The sequence below is a fragment of the Melospiza georgiana genome, chromosome 2, assembly GCF_028018845.1.
Source record: "Melospiza georgiana isolate bMelGeo1 chromosome 2, bMelGeo1.pri, whole genome shotgun sequence".
In the NCBI taxonomy this organism is placed as follows: domain Eukaryota; kingdom Metazoa; phylum Chordata; class Aves; order Passeriformes; family Passerellidae; genus Melospiza; species Melospiza georgiana.
In genome coordinates, this window is record NC_080431.1 from 31,474,919 (window position 1) to 31,497,941 (window position 23,023).

The 23,023-nt window shown below is 39.6% G+C and overlaps 1 protein-coding gene across 1 annotated transcript in view; it reads right to left on the reverse strand.

Annotated features, from left to right (window-relative positions):
• Positions 1-6,208: 6,208 nt before the first annotated feature.
• UBAC2 (UBA domain containing 2) overlaps positions 6,209-23,023 on the reverse strand; it is an 87,675-nt gene continuing 70,860 nt past the window's right edge. The window contains exons 8-9 of the mRNA XM_058018970.1: positions 10,343-10,462; positions 6,209-7,076 (exon numbers count right to left, since the gene is read on the reverse strand). Of these exons, the coding sequence (XP_057874953.1) occupies positions 6,969-7,076; positions 10,343-10,462 (228 nt within the window). The 3' untranslated portion in view covers positions 6,209-6,968. The remainder of the gene's footprint in view (positions 7,077-10,342; positions 10,463-23,023) is intronic.

A 23,023-nucleotide genomic window follows, 5' to 3' on the forward strand; every position in this document is an offset into this window, starting at 1 on the left:
TGAAGATGTTGAGATGTTTTGCCAAGCTGCAGCCCACAGCTGAGCAAAAGCCAGTCTATGACCAAGCCTTCTCAGGAGAAGGTGGAGTATAAACATAACCTTGTTTGCTCCTTATTGGACTCTGCTTTTCTCAGACGTACTTTATCAAGAAAGGCACCTCCACCTCTTGCCACCAGTAGGAGCCTTTGGAGTAGGAAACAGCTGAAGAGTTGGGTGTAGTGATGCACAATAAAGGAGGGATCCAGCCTTCCTCCTCTGGATGGACACCAGCCTCAGCTACTTTGCTTTTGAAAGTACCAATCCAGGGACAGCAGGCAATTAGCTGGAGCTGAGGGAACATCCATGAGATGGAGAAGGAGAGGACTTGGCCAGAGTGGGTCAAGAGGAATCGGGGCACAGAAGAACTCTGAAGAACCCTCTATTGCCCAGACTAGCTTACCCACCTGTGGGTGCTCCCAGTCGGCTTGCAAAATGAGCATTTCTCTAAAACTGAAGAGAAACCATACACATTTTGTCCATAGCATTTTGTCTAGAGGCACAGTAACATTTTCCTACCCTTTGCTGTTCGCCTGTTCAGTCCAAGCTCCTTGCATGGTTCTTGCTGTACACTGCTAGCCCAGCGCTGCCACGCTCAGACCCACCAGCGATGCCTTGGAATCACAAAAACGCATTAGCACAGAATCTCATTTAGGTTGGAAAAGACCTCTGAGATCATTGGGACCAGCCATTAACCCAGCACTGCCAAGGCCACCGCTAAACCATGTCCACAAGGGCAGCACCTGCCTGTCCTTTAAATACCTCCCCACGGGCTCTGCCCGGCCGCTGCTCCTGCCCTGCCCCGGCTGGGGGCACCCGTGGCGGAGGGAGCCCCGACGGTGCCTCCGGGCGAGAGCAGCAGCGCCGGTTCCCTCCAAAAGAGGGAGTCGGAACCTTTGCTCGGCGCTAGAAACACGCCCCCGGGTCTAAGCAGACGGTGACAGACGGGGCTGTGCTTCCCCCACGCGTCCGCTGCCGCGCAGGGATGCGGCGCCGTTGCTGCTGGAGGCTACGGGAGACACACGGGGACCGAAGGCGTTCCGTGCAGAGAGGTGCAACTGCACACTGTGCAGGCAATCCCTGCTTCTCTGCAGCCTATTGGTGCTGTGCTGTCTTCTAAGAGAAGACTGCACTTTTATCTGAGGGCAGAGTACCCTTTGTGGACACACAACAACAGGTAATACACACACAGATATAGGATATAGAATGTACTGTCTGCATCAGAAGAACATCCTGGGCTGCGTCAAAAGCAGCATGACCAGCAGGTCAAACGAGATTATTTTGTCCCTATATTCAACTTAGGTGCAATCCCACCTGGAATACTGCATCTGGGGTGCCCAGCACAGGAGCAACATGGACCTGTTGGAGCAAGTCCAGAAGAGGGCCACCAAGATAATCCAGGTTGTGGAGCACCCCTCCTTTGATGACAGGATGAGAGCCTTGGGATTGTTCAGCCTGGAGAAGGATCCAGGGACACCTTAGAGCACTGAAAATCTAAGCACCTAAAGCTTCCAAGGCAGCTGGAGAGGGACTTTTGACAAGGGCCTGTTTTGACAAGAGCCTCTAACAACAGGACAAGGGGGAATGTCTTCAAAAAGAGGGCAGGTTTAGATGAGATATTAAGACAAAGTTCTTTACATGGGGGTGGTGAGACACTGGAACAGGTTGCCAAGAGAAGCTGTGGATGACCCATGCCTGGAAGTGTTCAGGGGCTGGGTTTGATGGAGCTTTGAGCAACCTCGTCTAGTGAAACCTTGGCAGGGGTGCTGGAGAGAGCTCAAACAGAACAGCTTTTTTCCCTTAGCAGTGGTTCCCAATTTACACACCTCTTCAGTCTGTGCTTCAAATTGTCCTGAACTGAAACTATTGCACGTTATACATGATATCTGTAAGCCATCTTTGTAAGCTAGTAAAATATTGCGATGTAATTACGCACAAATCTACTAAAAATAAAAGCTTCTCATGGCCAAGTAACAAGCCCTGGTGTGACTGATCAGGCCAGGAGATGTGGGCAACTGTTTTCTCCTAGAGGTGCACCTGTGCCTCTGCCCGCCCCCAGGCAAATGCCCAGAAGCAGTGAGGGGCAAGCACAAGCTCTCAATCCACTTCCCTTACACAGGTGCTGTGCTCTCATGGAACAGGGAATTATAAATCACCTTCCATGGGAAAAGCTGCAGGACCTGCGAGGAGCTGTGTCCTTTCTGCTGCAGGTCTCTCCACAGCTGGGCTGGAGAGGTGCCAGGAGAAGTCAGGCTGGCAGGGATAACTGCTTTGGAAGCCAGAACCATCTGCATTCTCACATACGACTGGCTCCAGGGTTTGCTGCACTGCCCAGCTGCTGGGATTACACTGCTTTCTCACTTGCCACATGTACCACCTCCTGCAAAACTGACCAGATAAAATGTGTGGATTTCCCCATCAGACAGCCCTAAAACAAAAGAACAGACTGGATTTTCAGTACGAGATTAGCCATAACCTTGCATATTTTCATTTTCCACAAGAAATCCTGCAAATTCTTTTAAAACTGAACTAAGTGCAATGCAATACTCTGTCCCTTTTCTCTCAGCAGGCCTTCTCTTTCTGTCCTCAGTTCTACTTTGCTCCTCTTTCCTAAACTCCATGAGTTTGCTCAGTTCCACCTGCCTCATCTCTCTCAAGTTCTTTCCTTTGCTAATCTTACATGACACTTATGGTCCCTACCCATCCTCAGTCAAAAGGTTGGATCCTGCTTTCACTTCAGCCAGGATCCTGCAATTTTTCACTCATTTGTGATGTGTATTCCTTTTGGAGTGCTTTCTCCACTGCAACCATTCAGGTGTAGAAACAGCCTCCTATAAACAGGTATGAGTCAAACTAACTTCTCCTTCCTCTTAAAACTCTCCTTTGGAAAACAAATGATGACAGCTGAACTCCCAATGTGTTGAGATTCTCAACAGTCACACCCATTTGTCCAGCTCCAACATTCCTGTGCTCCCACTGCTGGTGTCTGACCTCATATTTGCACCAAACACTGCTGGAAGCACACACCCTCTTTGAGTTTCAGAGTGCACTTTCTGTGGTGAAAGAATCCTTTTACATATGGAAACAAAAGGAATGTAATCCTACTAAAAATTAAACTAGTATTTTTTTAGTAAATGCACACACATTTTATATATATATATATATATATATAAACACATACAGTGTTTGTGTATTTATGTGACTCTCCTAGTAAAGCAGTTCATTTGCTCATTTATATAACATACTGATTACTGTGGCCACACAGTTAAAGAAAGCTGATCTCACTTGTGCAAGAATAAAGGAAAAAACAAGAATTTAATTGCAATTTTGTATCAAACCCCTCTATCAGTTCAAATGAATGCTGTGCATGTATTTATCCTCAAACAGATGCAGTTCCCCTCCTAGCATGGGAGTTGTAGTTGGGGTGTTTCCAAGCTTGGTGCCATTGTAACTGCACAGATATTCCAAACACACACGTTTGAGAGAGGGGGGTCTTTGAATACAGACTTTGAATTTTCTTTTAACAAACTCTTAGCTCCACTTAAATTCATTGAACCAATACATAAATATTCTGACCCACTGTCTGTATATATACACATGCATACACACATATATGCATATATATAATCATATATATGCATATACATACAAACAGGAGAGCCAGAAACGCTGTCCTTTGCCCAGTGCCTTGCAGTAAGTTTTTCTGGCTTGTTCTTCTGTTCCACACAAAAATAACAAGATCTTTTCTCCACCACTTATTCCAAAAGGCACTGGCAAGTGCTAGACAGCACAGGCTGGTGTGTGAACCAGCTGCAACAGTCCCTGTGCTCTCTCAGTAACAGGCAGCCTTTAACACTTGTTTTGAGGGAGAAAAATGGTTTGGTAGGTCTTGAGACAAATCAATCTCCATCTTGGCAAAAAGTTAAGGCTTGAGAACCTGAGCCTGGTGGCTTATCAGGTAGATTTACACATGTATCAACCTCACTGTGGGTGTGTTTCAAAGTGTCATGTAACTGTCTAGGAAAGTCCCCCAGTAAATTACTCCAGTGTTGTCTCACCAGATGATATTCCCTGTCTAGTAGGGAAATTTTAACAGCAGCAACTACTTTTATTTCAAAATATCAGATCTTGGCTTTACTAGAACTAGAATGAATTTTCTAGAGACTTGAAATCCAATACGTAGAAAAGTATTCTGCCTTTTTCATGGTGCCAAAAAATATGACTTGTGTCACATAGAGATTAGAAACTGTGTGATGAGACATTCAAAACTGTATCAGACAAACCCAGCGTAGGCTGTGAAGAACACGCTCCCCACATTCCCAGAAACAGTTCATGAAAATTTCACCATCAAATGGAAACTGAGTTGTTTTCCAGCTCTAACGTGTGAATCTTTCTTCTATGGTTCTTGCATGAAACAGGAACTGTTTTCAACAGTGTCTCAGACCTTCTTTTACCACTTCTTTTTTTTTTTTTAATTGGAAATCACAACCCTGGAAGAACTTTGAACACAAACTTTTCTCACAATCAACTGGACTTTTCAAATGACATCACCAGGACCTGCATTTTACCCCTTAGGTTTAACCATGTTTTGCAGAAGGCCCAGCAAAATAGAATTTTCCAAGCCACCATGGCATTTGAATACCCCCTGTACAGGCAACAGTGAGAGAGGATTTAGACTTGGAGAATATCCACTTACATACCCCATATGCCACTCAACATGTTTTAAAATTCCAAGGAATACCCTTTGTGCTTGTCCCTACAGCAGGGCAATGTCTGAAAAGGGCAAGTTTATTTACTCTGGGATGGGTATTTTATTTCTTACAGACAAAATTTGACTTATGAATTAATTTACCAGTCTTTATTGCTATTTTTGGATAAAATATTTGTGAAGGAAGAATCAGTATGTTTCAAAATTAAAACCTGTACTTGTTTCAAAAGATTTAAGTAGTCTGCATATACAGATTATGGTAGGACTTCTTTTTCTTACATGTATGCTTTGCTTTCTAAGACAGCAGGTTTCCAGAGTTCCCTGGGTACAGAAGTGTCTGTGGTCTACACACACACACACACACACACACACAGCTTCAGCTTCACACAAACAAAACCTTTCAAGCTTTTTAAAAAAGCAGACCCTCCCTAAATAATATGACCACAGAGACAAGCTAAACCCTGAAGGAGATTGATCAAAGCCCAAGAAAATACACTGTCATTCCAAACCCCCCTTACTTAACCCACTGCAAAATACCAAAGAAATACATACAGAACACTGACTTAATTAAAAATTATGTCATGTACTGAAAGCTGCACAAACTTGATGCAATTTCTAGATAATGACTTGTATGCCCAAAGGACTTTTTTCAGTTTTATCAGTCAATTAAAAAAGGAAAGAGAAGTATCACTCTCTCCCCCTAAATCTCCTGTAATTTCCTGATATGTTTTCCAGGCCAAGTGAGACTGTAAAGGTCTGTGCTGTGGTACACAGTGTTCATCTGGATTTCCAAAACATCCCCTATGCACCTGTTATTGCCTCTGTTACACTTCTTATGCCCAATGCCTTATTCTAAATGTATACTTGTAATAAATATGCCTTTGTGTATATAAACAGACACACATGCACATGCTGCACACACACACACAAGTACAGACAGAAACATACATGAAATGTCTAAGATTCATGTGTAGATTGGTTCACGGAGTTGCACTCTGGAATCCTGCATTCCTTCAGATTGCTTTTATAGAGATGTTCCCCTCTGCACCCCACCTCCAGCAACTCCTAAGGTGCTAATACTGAGCACTTCTGAGAGTCAAGCCCACAAAGCTGATTCAGGAATCAATCCAAGCTTCAAACCCAGCATGGCACAAACTTGGCACTTCTGTCCTGCTGCCTCCTGTGCCAGCCTGGATCACCCCTAATGTTAACGTTCCAGTGGTCAACACAAAGTTGACCAGACAGTGAGGATTCAGCAAATGCAGGGCCATCCTCATCTCTGACACTAGAAAACTAGACTTATATGTAGAAAAGTTAGCTTTTGATAATTTCCTTTTAAGACAGTATGTAGCCTGCTGAAAAAACTGAAAGCAGCACATAGGACACCACATACATCCACTAGAAGTGTTCTAGAAGTCATCTCTGAGTTAGCCATGGAAGTCATTCACATCATTCCAGTTCTGATCTTATTGCATCATTCAATTCACCTTTATTGCTTCCAGTGAGTGTCTTCATGACCCGTATTTGAACAGCAATTCACTCTGCTTGTAAAAATTCCAATTTACAGTGGTCACTTGGCATAGCTCACCATACACACACGAATCTTCTCTCACCTTATCTGTCTATGATGTGCTGAATGACAACTTTTATTCAAAAAGAAATTTGAGAAATAAAATATTACAAGCATTAACAAAACTTTGCAAAGAATGACATAATAGTCCCATAACCCTTTATTGAGTTGCAAATTAAGTGATCTTCAAACCTCTTATTACTGTAATAAAAAATCAAGTACTGTAAAATAACATTTAAGCTAGAGAAATTAGACTTGTAAATGAAGAAAATATGATTCTTCTTGACAGGTAAATCTAGTTGTTGTAGTTGTTGGAGCTTTTTTTTCCTAGTCATTAAGTCTGATAATGTCTAACAAAGATTTACAAGAAAAAAACCACCTATTTTATTTAAAAATAAATTTAGGTGATATCCAGTAACGAGTAGAAACTAAAGTTAATTTGAAAAGGATAACCAGACTAGAAACCACCAAGTGATCCAAAGGCTTGGGAAGAGTTCACATCATTTCTTAGCATGGCTCTGAGTCACCTGTCACGTGGAGCTGCCTCTCTCCCTCTTGCAGGCTGACCTTGGTGAGTCTGCCCAGCAGGTGGCTTTGATCCTCTCCCAGGCAGGTACAAACCCATCGGGTGAAGCTCCTTCACACACAAAACCATCAGTGCTGCAGTAGAAAATTAGTGGCTACATTTAAGTCATTATTTGAAGCCCTCAGAGCTTCTAGAGCATCTCCTCTGGAAAACCCCATTTCCATAAGTCGTGCAACCTGGAAAAGAAATGAAGTAACACCACTTTAAAACCAGAGTTTTGTTCACACTGTGTGCACATTAGTCAATTATGTCAGAAATCACTTTTCCACTGATCAAATACCTGTCAGGGACAGCATGCTTCAAAACCTTGCTTTCTACCACTTAATTCAAAGCTGATTGCAGAAAATGCCACACCTACATTTTCCTGGCCAGTCCAATTTTGAAAGAAGAGTAAAATCTAGAGTCTGGTACCACACATGACAACTACAGTCTGACCTGGGGGCTTACTGCTCTCAACTAGAACAGGATCTCAAGAAACAACACTGACCAAAACACAGAATTGTAGAGCAGATGAGAAAACCTATCCAGAATGCATCTTCAGCTCTTTTCCTTGAAAAGATCTACTTCTCCAGAGAGGATTTAAAAACCCCCTCAAAACTATTAATTCCAGGTGTTGGGGTTTTTAAAATAAACCTTAAAGTTAGTTTTTTAATAAACCTAAAGTAGAGGAAGTACAATACTTAAACTGGTTTAGGAAAATTCTTGGAGGGCTTCTACATATACTCAAAAAAGCAACTTTTTGGCAAAAACTTCTGCAAAGCAAAAATCAATGACATCTGACAGAAGAAAAACATGGAAAAGGGCACATTAAGATAGTGATTTGTTAAATCAATAACCACTTGACCAGTCCTCTTTATAATATCACATACTTGACACCTAACTTTGTGCTCTGTGTTAAAAGACATTAAAAGGCAATGCAAATTTAATTTATGGTTAAATACCAACTTAAATTACATTTAAAATCTGTAAGTCTCACTTTGGTATGACTGAAAGTCACAATATAACTAATTCACGTTTATAATTAATCTTCCAGAAGTGGAAAAAAGGTGTGGGAGGGCAGGGAATGGCATGTCAAAGTAACTGTGGCTGCTGGCAGCATAAAGATTCCTATTCCTGCTTCAAAGGGTCTCATGGCCAGACACCACAACTCTGCACCTGGAAGTGCTGGGCTACAGAAGCTGTCAGAGAGCCCCTGGCACTCCTCCTCCTCTGCCTGCAGTGAGCCTGCAGCAGCAGAGTGAAGCAGGAACGCAGAGGAGGCTGTACACATCTCGAGAGGAATTTTCCCAGGGTGCAAGACCAATGTGCAGCACTAGCACTGAAAGTATTTTTAAAAGAAAGTTGCCACCAAAAGCAGCTTTTCTTTCCTCTAAGACACCTCCAGAACTTTCAGTATTTTTAGTCATCTCTGCTTTGGTGACTTCCTGAGAAATATACAAGTGCCAAGTTTGCTCAGAGGCACAGGTCCTCCTTTTCTTAATATAAATACACCCCCACAACACATTTGAGAACAGCTACCTTGGATGTCAGAACATCAACCTTACAATCCACTGCCACGTTTCTTCACCTTCTCATAGGGAGAGAAACGAATTGTTACTTTCAGCGCTCCTGCAGCAACAATTTAAGTCCAAACTCAACTTTGTAATCTGTAACTCTTATTTTTCATCTAAGATTGTGGGTTTTTTATAAGAAAAAGGGCAGGCAGTGGAATAAAAGCTAACCACAGAAACGCACTTCAGAAGTAAAGCTTTAATTGCAGTTGCCATGAATTCTAACTTTAAGAAATGGTGGATGGAATTGCAACGTTCCTATCTGCAGAAATACTCATCAAGCACCACGGGGAATAGTAATAACAAAATCCTCTGTTCATCTGAGTATATTTTAACCACAGGAAATGAATCCAGCTCCAGGAAACAGTGTATAACTGGCAACAGTAACTAAAGGTGCTAAAACCCCACAAGAAATGCAGAGATTTTTGTCCACAAGCATTGCAAATGCTCACAAACTTTAATGTGATGAACAGATGAAACCCTTGCATTTCTGCCATTTTAAGACAACTTTTGGCATTATTAGTAGAGTCTTGAAAAACCAAAGGTGCTTTAATGACTTCTTCTTTGCAGGGTAACCAGAGAGCCTTGGAAATGACAGCAATCAAGTGAGCCCTACATCCTCAATGCATCAGAAAACATAAGTGCATATTGCTTTCATAAATCTGGGCCTTGGGAAGAATCCAGACTGGCAACTATTTCATTAGTTTTGGCCCAAAAAAAGAAGTCCCCATAAGCAGAATTTGCCAGTATTTAAAGGAGTAAGCCAACCCAGCAGAGAAATCTTTTGGTCCGTCCCATACTGGCACTGAGTAGGCCTTCAGGACAGCCAAAACAAAGTTTCTGGGCTTTGTCTCAGAACATGCTTTTTCATGTGGGTTTTTATTATTATTTTCTTTTTTGTTGTTGTTGTTAGTTGGGGTTTTGTTGGTTTTTTTGGAGTTTATCTTTTTGTTGTTGGTGGTGGTTTTTTTCCCTTTTCTAGATGTAGCCCTGAAAGTTTGCAGTCAAAAGTGCAGTAAAAAGTTTTGAACATTTTGAACACAATCTAACATCCAATCAAAGCTAGAAATCAGATCATAGAAAAGATTTCTGTTTGGGAGAAGTTCAGCTTAAACTAAAAATCACATTGCTGCTACCAAGTGTTGACTTACCTCCTTATAAAAAAGCAAAAAGGGAAAGAAACCTAATCTTGTTCGAGGGCAGCGGAGACCTTAAACTATAAAATGGCCAATACAGCTAACTGCAGATAGGCTACAACCTGGAGATCTTGACTGCAAGCAATAAATTCTGAATGCAGGAATAACACTAATCTTAAATTGTTCAATTTCTAAGTAAATAATAATCTCTTTTGAGAATAAAACTATCAGAAAAAAGTCTAGAAATGTAAATCTATACTTGATAGAAAGGACACAATCTTGTATGTGGCATCAGTATAAGAAATTAGTCAACCACATTATGGAGGGAAACATCCAAGTTTTAGCCCAAGTGTGTTTTGCATAACATTTTTATTTAAAAAAACCCCAAAATTACTGAATTGGAAACTTAAGCTGAGGATTGCGAAGATGATTTCTACATGACAAATAATGAAATTCATTTATCAATCTTCTTTCTTTGAAACATTTCTTATATGAGATTTGAATAGTTTCCACTACTGAAACCATCAACATCTTTAAATACAAAATACAAGCAGTAACACATAAAAGTAGAAATTCCCAAGTAGCTCTGTAATTCTGGTTTGGATATTAATGACAATATGCTGTCTCTGTATTGCAGCCATTACCTTATATGCTCATTTTTGCTGCATAGAGAAACTGTGTAAACAGATGATAAAAAATTAGTAGAGATTAATTCCTAACCATTTAAAATACCATTTTAAAATAGAAAGTGTTTACCTGCTCTTCAGAAACCTCAGTAGGTGGAGGTATGCCTTGTTCAGATGGGTGATCTTGATAATTTGCGTTATGTCTATGACGTAGAGGAGGAAACAGTCTATTCCAGTTAATCATCCCGCCCTGAAAGCAGACACCACTGTCAGTCTTTGCAAAAAGAACTACAAATGTTTCAAACAAAAAATCATCTGTACCACATTATATCAAAGCAGATGTTTAAGTAAAGTACTTTATTTTAAAGTACAAAAACTGCTGTAGTCTCCTGTGAAGCAAAAACTTGACTGGTTACGTCTTTACTTGTTAATTGAAGTAATCATTGAAAAATGAGGAAAAGAAGGAGGAAAGGATGTTTCAGATCCATTTGGATAGATCTGTTTAGTACAGTGCTAGGTTTCTGAGGCTGAAAGACAGCTGTCTTTACTAACAGGGGTTGTCCTGGCAAGAGGGGCAACAGCAGGTCCTGCAACTACTTTACAAAATTGCTGCTGAAGTTAACAAGGGAAAAAGAGTACAAGGAATAAGTAAGGGAAAAAAGCAAAAGGGGCTTCTCAGTGCATCAGTAAAATTACATCAGGAAACAGAATAAACCCAACCTTCGGGACATCTGGGACTTCCATGCAAGTGACTACTTCTGTGACACCAGTGTGACTTGCAGACCCACCACATTTACCTAACTTCTGTGTATAAAATATTGTTGCAAAATCTGGCCATGTTCCAGTGCCAAAACATCTTGTAACTACATAGTAATAATGCAAACAGACAGCAGTAACATAGGTATGGTGCAAATCACAGAACTGAAACTTCCTCTTAACAACCAAACTTCAGCTCTTGTAATAGCAAGATATTTGGAACATAAAGAAGAAATACTAAAATACAAGCTTTATAATTGTCCAGAAATAATTAATCCTCATTTCATTAGCTAAAATCGACATTTTGGAAGGGATTTTGTATCACACAAAGCCCATAGATCCCATAAGCAGGTGACAGCATACCCCAATCTCTCTTTTCTATAGTTGAAACATTTTTTGCAGTCTGTCAGTCTGTGATGTCCTTTCCCTCCTCCCTGCTCTCCCTGTTACTATGGAGAAGATCCCCCTCCCTTTCTGTATATATAGGACATGGCCTTCCTTCCTTTAGTTGCTCTATTTTAGTTCTCTAACGTTGTTTCTCAGAAGGCCTTCCTCTTACGAGAGCTTTTTCTTTTCTTCCCTCAGAGTGCTCTTCCTGCCTTTATGTATCCTTAGAGCATTAAATACCCTCTGCTCAATCAGATCAGCAACAGCTAAATGCGCTCACAAAAAAAAAAAAAATATTTAGCATTCCTGCCCTTTCCTATGTTTCCTTCCGTTCTGTCCAGAGGAGACTCAACCAGCCCAGACACCACAGGGGGCAGTACAATGGCACACTTAAAAAAAACATTTGAAGAGTCATGAGACTTGAAACATCAGCTTGAGAAATATTCTAGTCCCTTCTATACTAGAGTACATTTTTCCTTGTGAAGATGTGAAATAGCCAGAAGCCATCACCCATTTTCAAGACATAGATCCCACTGTTAGTGAATTTGAATTTTAAAAGTATGTGTCTACATTTCCCATACTGTATAAAATATTTGCTTAACATTCATGAGGTTTTGATCAAAGAATTCTGTGTAAGTCTCATGTTAGTCAAACAGCACAGTGTAGTAAAAAGGAGAACTGGTTTGGTGCATCACCTAAGGAGAAAGAGGGATCAGATCTTCTACTGACACCACTGCACTCCATTGTGGTCTTGGGGAATTGCCTCCTGTACTTCCCCACATATAATTTCCCATAACTAAGAATTACTTTGAGTTTGAACTTTGAATTTCTCAGAGTCTACTAAGCTCTACAGTTCAGTGAGAGCACTGCACTAATGCTGCTTTACCTGTTTTTACTATTTAGAGATGACTTGAGAAGAAAGTAATACTGCCACAAATCATTCACACTGAATTGGTAAAAATAGTAACAGGACTATGACACATCCCTTTGAGGCACCATAAGTCATACACAATAATGTATATCAAATACAAAATCTACAATATACCTTAATTTGCCTTTATCTCAGTGTACCTGAAGACCAAAATAAATGTACCTTTCCAGCAGTGCCCTGAGCTTCAATACCGAGCTGCCTATTCCAGTTTGGTTCTGCATCCTCTCTGTCCTGGGCTCTCTCACCTAATGCTACAGACTTGTCTACTTCCTTACCTTAAGCTTACAATACAGTTTGCATTAACATACACAGAATTCATTATTTTCAATAAGAACTGCCATTTCCTTACAAATATTTTCTTACAACTATTTAGTTTTGAAGGTTTACAGCAGATACCTTAATAAATTACAGATGTTGACTGAAGCATTCAAAAGAGTTTCATGTGAAGACCTCTTCCCAGAGAAAACAGACTAGACAAATTAGATCAAAATCAAGTATTTCAATTACCTTTGGAAACCATGGTAAACATAATGTATCAGCTCTCAGCTATATTAATGAGAGGGAAATATCCAACATTAATGGTATGTGAAGACTGATGGTTAGGATTAACCCCGACATTGTGATGCACAACTCATCTGTGTAGTCTTTTAAACTTCACCAAAACTGGGTGCATTAGGATCATTTATCTTAACAGAAAGAAAATTGTTTCCCTTCACAGTCTTGCTTCTAATTAGATGACACACATCCACAAGGTCAGGCTCAAAAGAACAGGGATTCAAGGAACTGCAGCAGGAACTACGGGACTGGTAATGTGGTCAGTCTCATAAAGGTAAGGGAAAACTGGGAAGTGCAGCAAATGTCTTAAATCCACAGGAGACTGAGATCAAGGTTATGGATTCACAGTACGGATGTGCAAAGACCTTCAGACAACCTTAACTGTCACAGCAGAAACATGAAGATCTGTTTTAAATTGAGCCATACCAAGCACCAAATAAAGTCTTTACATAAATAATGTCTTAACATCAAGTAAGTATCACAAATTCCAGTTCAAAAATGCACAGAAGGAGATTTCCAAACTAATATTCATTCTTGCCTTACAGAAATTATTTTGCAGACCTCCCCTTCATAATTTCATTATCATTTCTGTAGCACAGTGGTTTTACACTGTGCCACCAGACTTACTTGTGAGAAGTCAAGAAGATTTCAAATGAAGATATCCAGTCTGATTAATTTATGTAAGTGATGCTTCTAAACCATCTGAGACTCCCTCCTGGGAAATCAGCAAACCGTATTTAAGCATTTCACACCACACTTGACCCTCAGCACCAACACCCAACAGCACAGGGGAGCTCACACCAATCTTCCCACTCTCCACAGAAGCTTTGTCTCAGATAACAAAGCTCTCTGGAGTGGTCCAAAACACTAAGTAGTGGGGATGCTCCAGGGTCAACTATGGAAGCTCCTTTCCTGAGCAGCACTTTCAGTGATAACACTTTCAGTGTGTCAGTCTAATCCATTTAGTGAAATGCAGGCAGTTCTTCTGTGATTCCTGTTGGCAGCTTGTTATAAAAAGAATTAAGTTCAACTCTACATGGTTTGGGGGCTGAGACTGAACATGACCCAGGACTAGGTCAGGAGGATGCCTTAAGCCTCTTACATCTAGAGCTAGATTCTACAACTGATAGACTTAGGATATCTTGCACTGAGATTATCTTAGGCAATATTTTTCTTGGTCCTGATCTTTGGTGCTGGGGAGCAGCCAGTGCAGGTGTTCCGCTAGAGAATGTGGAGCATTGAAAAATTCTAGACCATGATTCATAAAAATGCTGTGCACAATTTGGTGCCTGGGCCCTTATCTCTGTTCCCAGCTTAGTCTTTGACATGTCATCAGGAGAAAGATTTGACAAAAGCACTGCTTCATTAATTATTTGACTAGAAAGGTGACAAGACAAACCTAAGAAAGGTCTGTAAGACTTTCTTCCCCCTTTAATCCAATGCTGTAATTTTTTAGAAAAAGTCAGAAGTCTCCTTTTGTTTAGCAGCACAGACTGGGCGAATCAGTTGATTTTAAGTTCTTTGTTACTGCCTGATAGGAGACAAACATACCAAGGAAGTAATTTTACTGGTCTCTAATAAATCACTATTGGAAATGGATTAGGAGAACACTGGTGATGTTGGAACTTCTGTTACAGGACGACAACAAACTCATCACAAGTTTAGATGACCCGAGAATGAGATTTACAAATGGAGTGAACTAAAGAAATGGGGAAAACAGCAGCTCTTCATTACAGAGAAGATTTTAAGGAAATGCCATATTGATGATTTACTCCTGGACAGCTGCCAAGCCTTTACATACAGAAGCTGTGCCTTCTGAAGTCACATCCTTGATTTTGTTTTTCTTTTTTAAAATTTGGGTTGTTGTTTTTTTCTTTTAATGGTGCCTGGGACAATTCTGTTTACAGGAAATAAGTATCCTCCTTTCCTGCAGAATAAGGAAGAAATATCTAGAACTAGCAAATGTCTCTGATTGTACAGCCTGCTAAAACCTGGCTATGCCACTTCTTTTCAGATAATCTCCTTCTTCTCTGTTTTGAAAAACAGGTCAACCTGTTTCCCATATACACACCTGCCATGGCATATTTTGTAAAAACACTTCTTATCCAAAGCTTCACAAATTAAAGTGTTGAATTATGGACAATTAACAAATATCCAGTTATGTAGCCTTCAGATATGCACATATTTTAATTACATTAATTTAAAAAGAAATTAAAGGCCTTTTAAAAATCCTTTTGAAAGTGATGCACGTGGTTAAGATATTTTGATAATGTTATCTCCTGTAGATGGTTAATGCCAACTTGCCATCTCCTTGCACAAACAGGAAGAACCTCCTGATAGGTCACGTTCACCTTTTCTTAACATAATAACCACAGTGAGAAAAAAGAAAAAGGAAATTGCTTTGCATTTCACCTTTTAAAGTTACATTTGTAAAATATTCCACTCTGTATAGAAGTCTTTACTTGATAAAGACATAAATACCATCTTATTTTTTTTTCATATAAAGCTTCATAACAAAATTTACTGAAAAGAAGAAACACTGACTTGCTTTTCTGGCATAAATTGTTCAACAATGTATTGACTCCAAAGTCCATATACTGATGATATAAATAAACAAACAAACAAAAAAAAGCCTAGCCTTGGATGACATGATATCTGCTGCCCTAAACATTTCATAAGAAAGAAAAATGGTGAAATTTCCAGCACACTTACTCAAAGTCTAGCCTGTCTCTTTTTGTGACAATAAAACTCTTCTGTTTTTTGGTTGTTTGGGGAGAATTTTTTTGGCGTTTTGTTTTCCTCTTACTTTAATAACTTCCCTCTTTTAAAAGGGGGTAGAAACTATTATTAATTATTAATAATGTTGTAGGCGTTGTTTTTAACAACAGAAAAAATTTTTGACCAAGTAAAGCACCCCAGCAATTTCTAATGATATTCTAATTTCCTGAAAATTTATCCTACAGACAAGTCTATTCAGCCAAAAGGCTCTGTCTCCAGCTCTTAGTTTCTGCATCCTGAACTTTGATGCCTGCATTGTCCCTGAGGAGCTCGTATGTCACACAAGTTCAGAAATCCACATGTGGTCTTTTCTGAAGCCTGATCAGCTATTTCCTTTGAAATCTAGAAGGAACACCTTAATCTGGCTTCTGAAGCTGCCTGAGAGACAATGGAAGGGATTTCATGCACTGGCATGACACTGGGATTGTCCAGTGTTCCAGCTGCTGAAGGCAGGTCCACCAGCATGAGCATGGAGTCTGTACTTGAGGAAGTAACTTTAGCTCTATATTAGACATTTTGCACAAAACAGAGTTAGTTTTAATCCTTACCCCATGGCTCTTTAGATCTGGACTTGTGACACTGAACTGGTCTTGAAGCATAATGATTAGATAATTCTTCACTTATCTCCTGTGCAAAAACCTTTTCAAAGAGTAATAAGGAATAAGAAGAGACTGGAATCAAAGTGAGAAATCAGAGTTCTAAAATTGTTTTGATTTTACAAGCTGAGATAAACTCTTGGCACAAAGGAAACTCAAACCTAAATCCTCAAAAATACTACATAATCATACAAAGACTACATAATGTAAATATACATCCCTTAGTAAATAAAAGACTAGTCTGTAATGACATAGGGAAAAAAACAGATCAGCATCCCATTCTGGGATGTGAAGGTTCAAGTTCTGTCTTAGCTGCAAATAGGATTAGCTTCCATTTATTAACATCTCAAAGTCAATATTAAAGGTGTCCACACTTTGCACCTGTGGCACCTTTTAAGGTGTCTGTCCTGATTTCAGCTGGGACAGAGTTAATTTCTTCTCAGCAGCTGGTAGTGCTGTGTTTTGGAATCAGTACAATGTTGGTAACACACTGATATTTGGGGGGTTGCTAAGCTGTATTTATCTTAAGTCAAGGACTAATTTTTGTGTGGCTCATGCTCTGCCAGTGAGGAGGTACACAAAAAAAGGCTGGAAGGTTGCACAGCTGGGACAGGTGAACTGAAAGGACAGAAGGACATTTCACACCATAGAATACCATGCCCAGGATATACAACTGTGTGAGTTAACCAAAAGGAGGGCTGATCCAGGTTAGGGAATGGGGTTTGGCCTCTGTCAGCCAGTGGTGAGCAATTGTATTGTGCATCACATATTTGTGGATTTAAAAAAAATATTATTATTTTTATTATTATTACTACTACTGTATTTTACTTTGTTTCAATTATTACACTGTTCTTATCTCAACCAAGTTTTGATTCTCCTCACCCCTCCACCAGGGTGGCAGAAGGAGGTGTGAGTGGCTGTGTGGTGCTTCGTTGCTGGCTGGGCTTAAGCCACCACAGCAGCACGTTAAGGAACAAGGGTGGAACCAGCTCACAGCTGTTATGTGCAAGTATCAGAGTTCAAACCCGAAAACCCACATATTAAGGAGGACCATGTACTATCTGAAGCACAGGCTTCTTTTTCACTACATACCATGGAAAATGGAAGAAGAAATTAGCCATCTGGAAGAATGGCACTCTGGAAGAAGAAATTGGCCATTGAGTCTCTCTAAGTGCAGACTGGAAGGACAACAGGAGCAGACCTGGCATCCAGTAACTGACTGCCCCCAAAACAGATGCCTTATTTGCACCATGTTCATTAGAAACGAAGTGACAGGTACACCTAAAAAACCCCTGCCTTCTGTAAACAGAATTTGATTCAACAAGTTCTGTGGATTAAATACTCTGGAAATGTCTGGGGCAATTTGGTATCTCATAAGCTTTTTGTAAGAAATTGCCTCTAGTTAAATTGCCAGAGGAAAGAAATATAGACCAATCACATAGGAGAATAAAAATATTCTATTTTCCAAACAATTCATTTGCTTTGAAATAAAACAGTGTTTTGCTTTATGAAGTTGTCTAATCAGCTTCTCTAATGAAGCTGATTACAAATCTTAAACCAATTTCAAAGGCTGTAGCTCAAAAGCTAAGTCAAAATGAAAGAGAATTTCATCATTCCAGTCCAAGAGAAAAAAGGATTGTTCAATATATGAGCAGGGTGCTACCAATGAGTAGTAGATAGAGAAACTCAATCTTGTGATTGTGACAGCTGGCTGTTAATGAGACACACAGCTTATTCTAGTTGTACTAGTGTCTGCTGGCTCTAGTTCTGTCAGCTTGTGGAATTGCCAACTTCCATAAACAAGACAGAAATCTGAAGTTTCTGTGGTAGTCTGTAGAGGAAATAGTCATGAATTGTTCATTACTGGGAAATTCAACAGGAAATTCAACATTTTTCATTTCACACCTAGAATCCATTAAAGAAATCATGCAGCAAAATAATCCAGAATGTCTAGATAGCAGTGGGTTATCAGTTGCTGCAAATATATTGCTGAAATGAAACTATTAAAAACCAGAGTTCAGGCATGCCAACATCAGCAGCATATGCAGTTTTTACACTCCATACACTCTTGATATAAATACAAGTTTATTTTCAACACAAAGAAAATAGTTTTAAACAACTACAGAGAATAACCAAGGCTTGAAAAATGCCAGAAGAGCATAAAAAAGCAAAGGATGAGTTTAAGACACACAGGTCTGAAGGAAAAGATATTGTTCTCTCTACAAAAATGGAAACTGTCTGTTATTTCAAAAGGTGTCCACATGTGTACATTGGCATGCAGAGGAAGGGAAGAGTGATGGAATACTGAGTCTAAATTTAGCCACAGTGATTACTGCTGCAGCATACAAGCATCATTCATAGGCTGAAATGAATCTCTAAATCACTCACTGCTTAACAGAATTCTTTAAAAATATGATGTCAAATCCTGTGCACACATTTCCCTGGAGTCTAGGCATAAAAGCTTTTTTATCCTATCGGTACCCTAAATATCACTGCCTTTGGAATTTATGCAAGTGTTGCTAAAGGCAGATTCTATTCAAACACGTCACAAAATCCCAAAGAAGCCTTAGTAACACAGACTGATTGGAATGGAAATTAGAGAAAAGACTTGGTGTGACACTTGGCTGAAAGTCTCACTCATTTATTCAGGTAAAGCAGTCTGGTAGTTTCCTTCCTGATAATGATACACACATTTGTGGAACAAAATGGAAAAGCTGCTTCCATCTGAGGTCCTGGCTGTGACAACAAGGGGTTTTGTGGACTTGGCAATGTATAAAGTTGCAGAAGGTCTTCATGGTTCAAAATATCTGTTGGAAGGACTTCTTTCGGGTACTCAGACTTGTGAAGTGATTCAAGAAAACTTCATTGAAGCGCCACCTCAGTACCAGTAGAAAAGCTAAAAAATAAGCCAGGTCTAGCTCTTCACTTTGAAAAAGCAGAATTGGACTGTCTAGGAGTATATTCACTGGGGGATTTCTTTTCTACCCTCCTGAATGAGGATAACATTCCTGAGGAAGAATTCTTGAGCCAGGAAAACCTTTGCTCCATTAATCTATTTTTTTCCAAGGTCGGGAGTTTATTCCTTAGATATAACCAGAAGGTAAATTACCAATTTAGACACACAGTCCTTAGTTGACAAAATCTGAAACTTGCAAATTGTTCAGGATATGAGGCTCCCCATAATAATGCAGACACTCAGTGTGCCTACCCACAGAACATCTCTCCTGTGTCCCAGGAGAAAGACATCTAATGAACAAACAATTAGAGGAAGTCCCTTTGTTATAAAAGTCTGGTCTTTGCAAGCAGCAGAATCTCATATATGATGAAGATGAGATATACATATGAGATACCATGTGGTATAAATCTAGGAGATTCTGCCCTCAGTGAAAATTAATGGCAACTGGAAGAGAAGAACAAGAATATAGGAGGGAAAAGAGAGCATAAGCTTGAAGTGGCCAACAGGGTAGACAGAGAGGTAGTGAAATGAAGATTTTCATGTATGGCTGTAGGCTTGTTACAGTCTGGAGCAACCTGGTGAAGCCCTTCCCTGATATAAGATACTTAAGAGAATTAAAGAAGAAGGCAATATGATGTCCTTAACATGCTCAGCAAAAATGCTCTGCAGATCCAAAACCCATTCTTTCAAGACGAAGGGACTGAGGTTGATACACTGCCCATCCTGAATGGGCACAGCAAGGAGTGCTCCAAGGAGTTGTACTTAATGCCAACACAAGGTGATCCTCACCTTTTTGCAACCTTCCACCACCTCCTCATAACAGTCTGTAGTGACATCAGAGTAGCCAATACCACCTAGGCACAATATCTTCCCTATCTATTCACAGTCTGGTTCTCTGCCAGCCTCCCTCCACGTTCTCAATGGGAAGTGAAAGTCAAGTTGATGCCCTGATACTCACACTGGTGCACAGATGCTGCAGTTGCTTCCCTTTTCCCACCAGGGTTTTATTTGGGTTACAATAAAGATAAACTTTAGCAAAATGCTGAGAAATAAAAGAGATCTAGAAATAGAAACATCAGGAGAGGAAGACCAACTTTTATCAATATTACAGTAGCAAAAGGATAAAATAGCAAATGATTACTGGTGGTCAGACATGACAGGAGAGAACTTCCCCAAAGTGAAGAAGCATTTTATATAGGAGCAAATACAAAGTATGGGAAACAAGAGATATGAAGGTGAAGAGGTGACAAAAATGTAGGAGGAAAATGGCACAGCGGGGAAAATGTGACAGTGATATGAAGGGGAACAGATGATCAGATAATGGGAAAAAAAGAAAAATAGGACAAACTATTTACAAAGTAGATTAGACAAAAGAATGTGAAAGAAAATAACTGCAAAAGCAAAGTTTAAAAAGCAGCAAAAAAATTGCAAGCTGGTATTTTCAGGAAATGAATACATATGGCACACATTTTATTCTACTGCCTTTAAAGGTGAATGTAGGTGATGCTATGTAATTCATTTGGGACAAGATTGTAATTTCTCAGCAATATCCACAGAAGCAAATAAAGAACACAGTATGATCTAGAAAGTTTTCTAGATGAACACTACCATGTGTTTAAGGGCTGTATCCACAGCAACTAGAAACAAACACAAAACCAGTCACCATTTAACCACACTCCCCTGAGAAACTATCAACATGACAGCTTCTAGCAACATATTCAGACACAGTGCCCGCTGAATTTTTAAGAGCTAAAATGAGGTACATTGAGTAATGAACTTGGTGGGTTTACTTTCAAATTCTACCACACACTCAATCCACTCATTGAATTCAAGGGTGTTTGACAACCCAGCACTCACACACACAGTTCCATGCTTCAGGTTCCTCCAGACCAGAAGAGTTCAGCTAGAAAAAGACTGAGAATAGTAAAGCTCAGAGAATTGCCAGCAAAGAAATTCTGGGGTGATTGTGCCTTCCTTTTTCTTTTTTATAGAAAGCATTCAAAGTGAATTCTGCTTTGGATAGAAGTGTTTAATGAACAGCAGGGGAAAAAAAAGATACAATTATTTACATCTCAGTATCATAGAGGTATACTATAAACAACTTTTGAGAAAGGCTTTTCCCCCAGTTTCTTCCCTTTCCTCCATTTTTTTTATTTACATTTTTTAATGTTGGTTTGCATAACCTGTCAGGCTCATGTTCTTCAGAATTTCTTATGAAGACTCAAATAATAAACCTACTTATAAATAGATGCTTATAAAAAGCATCTGTTTAAGAGAAGAGCCTCCCTTATGAGAGTCTGCCAACATTGCCCAGACAATGGAGCCCCAATAGAAGCACTGATCTTCTCCATCCACAATGCTACCAACATCCAAGGAAACTGCACTGTCTCATTTCTCAAATAGATGAACTGAAGAGTAAAGGAGTGGGAGGAATGAGCAGAGCACCTTCTCAAGGGGCAGCTGAACAAAATTCTTGCACTATGGCATAGAGAAGAAAGCTAAAGTTCACTTCCCTCACCAAGCAAAGGAGAAAGTGTGAGAGAAAATGTTAATTTATCTCACCTATGGCTCACTACCTACAGACAGCATATTGGGCCTTCAGAAATCCACACAACATTTACCCAGAATATAATTTAAAGCCTGTTTTGATGACTGACATGTACTTCACAGCTTTCATTATTTTAAATTTTACAAAAAAAAAACTATCTAAGAAATGGAGCTGCATTCTTTATAGCTTCACTCCCACAGGTAAAATTATCATCTAAATTCTTTTCATCTCTAGCATGATCTCTTCCACTCCACTGTCTTCAAATTACACCTTGCCAAATTTCTAAAGGCCCAAGTACACCAATCCAGAAAATGGTTTTCAACTTTTCAAATATTATTTTGAGATGAAAATAGTCTGTTTTTCATTATTACCACTGCACAGCAACATTTGTGAGTGATGCTCTTTCCGATTTAGCTGATGACCAGTAAATTCTGTGAATGAGTCATTAAAAAACACCAGGTGGGTCAAAAGCTTTCATGACACACCTTTTCTGCAGAGCCTCTATGGAACATTCATACATTGATCCTATGGCCTTCTGATCACGGGTTTCACAGATTAGCACTACCAGTTAAATAAATGCTGCGCTCAAGTTAAAGGCTAAACATGAAGGTAACTTGAAAGTGTTTCAGCAACTTGTAAAGGGAAGCATCTTACTGATGTTCAAACAGTGTTCCTGCATTTTAGTCAAACCCCTCCATCTTTTTAAAGAATTCTATTTGAAGTCAAACATGAAAAGACATTTTTCCACTTTCATTGTTCATAGCCTAGGGAAAGGACAAGATGAGAAGAAAATGTTATCAACAGTTCTTTTATCATTTACCGTTCTGAACTTATTTACCATTTTTTGTAATTAAAGAGATATTAGAAAGACTGTCCTTCATAACTGGAAGTGGCTTCTTTCTCACATCTGAAGAAACCCGACTGCACTCCTCACAGCTGCTTGTAGTCCAACATACAGTTTCAATTCATTTGCTATTACAAAGGCAACGTTCAAGAGTTGAGTAATTTCTAGCTCAGTTCTTATGTTAAAACTGATCAGCGTTCTAATAGGAATGGAGAAAAATAGATTAGAAGTTTCTGCTTGAGGAATAATTTCATCATATTGAAATGTTAAGGAAATAAGAAAACCAGAATAATGTTATCAGGGACTAGAAACAAAGATTAATACTCCAGCTGCAGGCCAAAGCTTTATGCCATCACACCTCTAATTCTGGGAATGCATTAAGGATAACACAGCTATGTCTGTTTGCACTGCACTACCCCAAACACAAAAAGAACTTGTGTATCAGTACACAACTGTGTTT